Source organism: Hippocampus zosterae, chromosome 3, assembly GCF_025434085.1.
Source record: "Hippocampus zosterae strain Florida chromosome 3, ASM2543408v3, whole genome shotgun sequence".
Classification (NCBI taxonomy): domain Eukaryota; kingdom Metazoa; phylum Chordata; class Actinopteri; order Syngnathiformes; family Syngnathidae; genus Hippocampus; species Hippocampus zosterae.
In genome coordinates this window covers 26,554,539-26,561,060 of record NC_067453.1, presented here as the reverse complement: position 1 = coordinate 26,561,060, position 6,522 = coordinate 26,554,539, and the positions used below count along the sequence as shown (strand labels likewise).

At 47.5% G+C, this 6,522-nt stretch overlaps 2 protein-coding genes across 2 annotated transcripts; both read left to right on the top strand.

Annotated features, from left to right (window-relative positions):
• Positions 1-261: 261 nt before the first annotated feature.
• On the top strand, positions 262-2,556 carry LOC127598338 (uncharacterized). Its single transcript, XM_052062147.1, has 2 exons — positions 262-337; positions 419-2,556. Exon 2 carries the CDS (start codon positions 440-442, stop codon positions 1,664-1,666), a length of 1,227 nt encoding a protein of 408 aa, XP_051918107.1. The 5' UTR covers positions 262-337; positions 419-439; the 3' UTR covers positions 1,667-2,556.
• Positions 2,546-4,952, top strand: LOC127598332 (uncharacterized). Its single transcript, XM_052062137.1, has 2 exons — positions 2,546-2,657; positions 3,265-4,952. Exon 2 carries the CDS (start codon positions 3,268-3,270, stop codon positions 4,525-4,527), a length of 1,260 nt encoding a protein of 419 aa, XP_051918097.1. The 5' UTR covers positions 2,546-2,657; positions 3,265-3,267; the 3' UTR covers positions 4,528-4,952.
• Positions 4,953-6,522: the final 1,570 nt, after the last annotated feature.

Here is a 6,522-nt window from a genome sequence, read left to right as displayed (position 1 = left end):
TTAAAATGAAGACAATTAGCACTGTGTTGTTTGAAAACATCATAAACTGCTGAAAACAACGGCACGCATTTTTTTAAATAGCAAAAAAAAAATGGAGATGGATCTGGATGATTTTATTTCATGCAACCACTTGACAAAATAAAATGGAATAAACGCACCGTGCAATGAATGTTGCTTAAAGGGGTTGGCCTCGTCAGTCATGTCTGGAGCTGGAGTGTGGCTCATTGTGAGCGTTTTCATATTTACTTTCCTGACTGTCCTGTTCTGTGAGTGTGTCTGCATGATGAACAATTGACTCCTCGATGGTCTGGAACGGCTTGTAAAACTTGGAAAAACTGTGAGTTGGGACACTCGAAAGTCAAGGTACCGTGGTAGCAAACTGTCATGAAAATTCAACGGTTTACGTTGTGCTTCGTAGCCTGCGGTCCCTGCCCAGAAGATGGATGAGATGAGGTTTGATGCGGGCAACGCCGCGGCTCCTTCCGCCGACGTTCCTCCCCCTCTGAAGCAAGGCGAGACGTTCCACGTCTTCATCAGCTACAGCAGCACCGACTCCCAGTGGACCCACTCGCTTATCCAGCAGCTGGAAGCCCAGGGCCTGCGCGTCTGTTACCACGAGCGCGACTTCACGGCCGGTCGTACCGTACTGGAGAACATGTCCGAGTGCATCCAGGACAGCCAGAAAGTCCTGCTGGTCCTCAGCTCGGAGTTCGTCAGGAGCCGTTGGTGTCTCCTGGAGGCCAACATGTCTCTGTTCAGGGACTGCCTGGAGAGGAAGCCCATCATCCCCGTGCTTCTGGAGCCGGCCGTCTGCGTCCCGCTTCACCTGTGCCACCTCACCTACCTGGAGGCTCGGGACGCCGACTTTCTGGCCAAGCTGCTGAAGGTGCTCTTCACCCCCAACCGGCAGCTCCAAGGCTCCACGGTGGTTCCCTACCAGCCTCCGTCCATCTACAACGGGAAGGCCCTGCAGCCTTTAACTGCTGCGAACGTGGAAAGTCTTTACAAGTGGGATGCGGGGCAGTTCAGTGACATGGACGTACCGGACCAACTGCGCCTGATCATTGAAGACCCAGAGAAGTACAGGAAGGCCATCGCCACCATCAACAGTGTGTCTCAACAGAAAGTTTACCCGAAATGGTTACAAGCAATTTTGATGGCCGTCGCGTTTATATTTTATTTTACTTTAGTAGGCCTTGTCGCATTTATGAGCGCTCTCCTCGCGGGGAATCACAGCTCGTATTTCTGGTACCTGGTGCTCTTTTGTCTATGCTGCGTTTTAATTGGCGCACTGGTTCAGGGGCCGCTCATCAAGAGGGATGGTGTGGCTCACACGGTCAAGCAGATGCAAAAGGCAGCCGGTCAGGCAAACGTCATCCTCTGTGAGGAAAATATCTTAATGGGCTGCCAGTCCAATTCAAAAGTCTACATGGTCTACGTTTCTCTGAGTGTGTGTCAGCGGGAGTTTGTGGAGCTCTTCTCCGAGCGGGCCAGCGCGGAGAGCCTGTTTCAAAGAGCTTTGCTTTATTTCTCGTCAGGCTACGCCTGCTGCCTAGCCAAGAGAAGCTTCCCCTTCCCCATGCCTGCATCCCGCGGTCACTTGGAGGGGGGTGTGTGCTTCTGTCAGTACGTCTCCATGCAGCTGACTCGGGGGGAGTGGATGTGAGAGGGCCTGCGCATTGGCCACATCATTAAGTGCACCATGTTGATGAAGTCACATTAATGGGGGGGTTGAAAGGATTGAAATCGGCCTCGTCACAAAAACCGGGCTGTGTTGACTTTTTATAGCCGCTGTAATTCTGAATTTCATCCCGACATCCATTTCGTATGGTTCTTGTCTTCATTGGGGGTCGCAGGTGACTTGGCACTAAGATTGTCTCGTTTTCAAGAAACATTTCGTGCATGTTTTCGGTATGTGGTTGGGAGTCATGGTACTACGAGAAAGCTTACGCGATCGTGGTGAGAGAATCGATTCGCATATCGCTAAAATATCAATACCAAGTCAGTATTCGATATCGGCTCGATATTAGCGCGATGAGCTTGATACCGTCGTTTCAGTTTAGTTCCTGGATCGACTGCTACGGTTTTGTCCAAAAGGAAACAGCCAGGTTGCCGTACTTGCTGCTTTCATCTCAGCCCAGAGCCGACCCACTTTGCAGCCTTGCCTTCCCAACACCGCCTCCTCTCCCCTCATGGGTTGTGCTGTCAGTCATGTGACTACGCCGCACAAACAAGCTGCCAGCTCTGATACGTCCGCCCACGAAACAAAAGCCAAACTAATCTGTATCTCAAACCACTGCCACACAAAGCACAGAGGAATACAGTACATGCAAACTCCAGGTAGCGAGGTCTGAACCCAGAATCAAACCCAGAACCTCTTAATATGAGGCAGATATGCCACACTGTAGATCACAGTGTTGCCATTGTCAGAAATCGTCCAACCTGCGTCATTCTTTCTGTGAGATCAGAAAATAATTCAGGAAAGTTCGTATCAGAGGGAAGCTTCAGAAAGCAGAAGTGTGTACTGTCTCTTTAACGCAAAAAAAAAAGTCAAAAAGCAGAGAAGTGGCCCTGTTTTCCACTTCCTATGTTTACTTTCACTTCTTGCTCCACGGCATTGTGTGGTCACTGTGTGTGGCTCCGTCTACCATGAGCAGGTAGGAATGTACATTGTTGTGCTGTGCACGGATGTATTTTAAGACTCGTTTTCATTCTGAGGAAAAGTAAAAAAAAAAAAAGAAAGAAACTGGTCTTCTATTAAGTACAGTAGCTTCTAACAGCCACACTGGCATTTTGGTGTTTTTTAATTTCTTTCGTGCTCATCTTCCCTTCCTTAACAGAAAGGCAACCCGAAAAACAAGAACTATTTCGTCATGCTGCCCACCATACTGTACATATTGTTTAGCTCAAACTTGCCGACGCAGTGATACGAGTGTCAACCCAACTCATTGCACAAGAAGTAGCACTTGAGCAAAAAGTGAATGATGCTTCAAAAAAGAAGCTTAAATGCGGTTGAATGCCACTCGCAGTTGAAGTTCACTGTCCAACCTAACGTAAGACCAAGAGTATTAAACATTGTGTGTTTTGATAAAACACTCTAAATTGGTGTGGGTGTGAGGGTGGATGGTTGTTCGTCTCTATGTGCCCTGCAATTTGCTGGCAACCGATTCAGGGTGTCCTCCGCCTATTGCCCAAACACCGAACGAACTGTCATCAAAAAGGAACCGGTTACATTGTACTTAGTAGTCTGTGATCTCTCTCCAGAAGATGGATGAGATGAGGTTTGATGCGGGCAACGCCGCGGCTCCTTCCGCCGACGTTCCTCCCCCTCTGAAACAAGGCGAGACGTTCCACGTCTTCATCAGCTACAGCAGCACCGACTACCAGTGGACGCACTCCCTTATCCAGCAGCTGGAAGCCCAGGGCCTGCACGTCTGTCACCACGAGCGCGACTTCACGGCCGGTCGTACCATACTGGAGAACATGTCCGAGTGCATCCAGGACAGCCAGAAAGTCCTGCTGGTCCTCAGCTCGGAGTTCGTCAGGAGCCGTTGGTGTCTCCTGGAGGCCAACATGTCTCTGTTCAGGGACTGCCTGGAGAGGAAGCCCATCATCCCCGTGCTTCTGGAGCCGGCCGTCTGCGTCCCGCTTCACCTGTGCCACCTCACCTACCTGGAGGCTCGGGACGCCGACTTTCTGGCCAAGCTGCAGAAGGTGCTCTTCACCCCCAACCGGCAGCTCCAATGCTCCACGGTGGTTCCCTACCAGCCTCCGTCCATCTACAACGGGAAGGCCCTGCAGCCTTTAACTGCTGCGAACGTGGAAAGTCTTTACAAGTGGGATGCGGGGCAGTTCAGTGACATGGACGTACCGGACCAACTGCGCCTGATCATTGAAGACCCAGAGAAGTACAGGAAGGCCATCGCCATCATCAACAGTGTATCTCCTAATAAAGTGTGGCTTCGGCCACTCTGGATCAGGGCTGTGGCCTATGTTGCTGGCGTGATAGCCTTTCTGTCATTCATGGCAACATTTTTATACGCAACAGGTAACTCATTGGCTAATATTTTGCCTTTAACCCCCTCATATTTTCCTATGGGTGGATGGGCCATAATTATCATATGTTTCTTCTCCGTTCCGATCGGCTTGCTCATTCACCTTTCTCTTTGGAAGAACGATGACGAGAAGCACGTCGTGAGAGAGATGCAAAAAGCCGCGGGCCAGGCCAATGCAATCCTCATGGAGGAGAACGTCCTGATGGGTTGTCGGTCCAATTCAATCATTTATCTGGCGTATGTTTCTTTGGACGATTGCAAAAGGCAGTTTACGGTGACGTTTGAGGATCCGGCCAGCGCTGAGGAACTCTTTAAAATAGCTCTCGTCTGGTTCTCCTCAGGGTACGCCTGCTGCCTTGCAAAAAGGCACTTCCCCTTTCCTCAGCCTTGCCCCGGCCCGGGGCACTTGGAGGGAGGAGTGTGTTTTTGCCAGTACGTTTCCCAGCAACTGAGCCGAGGGGAGTGGAAGTGAGTGTACTGCGCACACCGAGACCTTGTGTCCACCACTCGCGGGCCGTGTATCTTGGCACCTGAGACTTATCCGTGTTCTTGAGTAGTTCAAAACGTGTCTTTCCTTTGTTTCTTTTAACCGTGTACCCAAAATAATTTTCCATGGGAAAGGATCTTTAAAGAGTTAATTCATCTTGGTGATGGTATTGATAAATCAAGTCTCGCCATTTTAAAATTAAGACAGTATTGTGACAGAAAACCAATAGAAACAGTATTTCTGATTAAAATGATGCATCATTTGACAGCATATTCTCTTGTGTTTGTAATCATAATCTCGGTTTTCAAACTAATGTCATATTTACACATGATATCACCGAGCGGAGGCATGTAAATGCTGAACGAGCGGGCCAAGTATCAATCCCTGTGGGACTCCACATGTAACTTAAATGGTGCGTTCTCTATGAGAAGTAAGAAGATTTAAACCTAAGATTTGGTCGCTTAAGAAAGGATCGAATAACGGCAGTCTTAAACGCTGCTGGTACAGTGCCAGAGGACGGTGATAAATTCATAATATTTGAGATGGACGGGCCTAAACTCATCAACAGATCTTTAACGTGTTTGCCAGGAAGCGGGTCGAGAGCGTGCAAGTTGTCTGTTTTGCTGCCTTAACTAACCAGTTTTGTGAGACTTTCAAGAGACACTTTTTTTAAAAATGAGAAAGAGTTGTCAGGCAACTATTAACCCTAATGCTTCAATATACCGTATCTATAAACTGCATTGTTGCTGTATGACAATTCATACCTTCAACAAATTATTGCAAGTTTTCATTAATGCCTTGTAAATTCATACCGTAAAAATGCATCTGAAATTATTATTATTGTCCACCGTCCTGTATCTCTTTGCTTTTCCCGTATGCAACCAATTTCGAGGTGGCAAGCTCTTTATGCAATATTTCAGCCAGACAGAAGATGAGCAATAAATAGGAAGACATCTGAAAATTTGGTCAAGATGTGAAACCAGCACGCCATACTGCAAATGACAGGATCCACATTTGGAGAGGGGATTCAGGATATGAGGAAGTGTGCGAACAAACAGTGGGAACACACACTAATGAGAACATTGGATCATGCAGCCTTCACAGCAGGGTTGACCGGCGGGTCAGTGGTCACGCTGTGTGAGCGACAGCCGTGTCGTGTTTGATGAGCAATGAAAATATGTGTTCAATTAAAATCAGATTAAGAGGCCATGACGCATGATACAAGTGGCAAATAATGGTGGCACTCATAACGAGAACACTCATTCGTATCTTGTGTCATCGCGTGTCAGTGTCAACAGAAGTGTTTATGTCATCGCTTACTGACCTGTTTTTTTTTCCTAATATAAATCAAAAGGTTGAGGCATTACCCCAACAACCTATTTAGTATTGTGTTTGTACTTTTGAAGCGGTGCAGATGTGGTCAGCGGCTTCTGGACAGCTTTCAGGATACGATCGAGGGATGGTGGGAGCGAATTCAACTCAACTCGCGGTCTCAGCCAGCAGCACTTTTGCTGATACGTAGCTAACGACAATTCTTCAAAAAAACAGACTTGTAGCTTTTTATTGACAATCCCATTCCAATAAAAAGCTAATTTAAAAAGCATATATAATGTGTATTTAAAACAACCACCTCACATGGAGTACAGACATACAGTCTGCTAGCTCAATGCTAACACAGAATGCGCAAAGCCATCGACGGGCTCAGGAATACAGTATCATCATTATCACTGCGTTACTAAATGGATATTCTAAAATGGATATTAAAAGACAAAGTGTTGCGTGACATGTAGGAGTGTTCCTTTGGGGGGCCAGGAATTGTGTAATTGCATGAAATGTACTTGAGTAGAAGACTACAAGTCAAAATGATCACCGTCAGCAGGAGGCCCCATTTTCCAAATTTCAAAGTGTATGAAAGTAGCATTTTTGAATGGAAAAATTGAGAACAGACTGCCCGGAGACAGCTGGTATAGACTACAGCAC

What these genes read in the sequence shown, in the direction of transcription:
- LOC127598338 (XM_052062147.1), top strand. Translation starts at nt 440, where the DNA reads ATGGATGAGATGAGGTTTGATGCGGGCAACGCCGCGGCTCCTTCCGCC.
- LOC127598332 (XM_052062137.1), top strand. Translation starts at nt 3,268, where the DNA reads ATGGATGAGATGAGGTTTGATGCGGGCAACGCCGCGGCTCCTTCCGCC.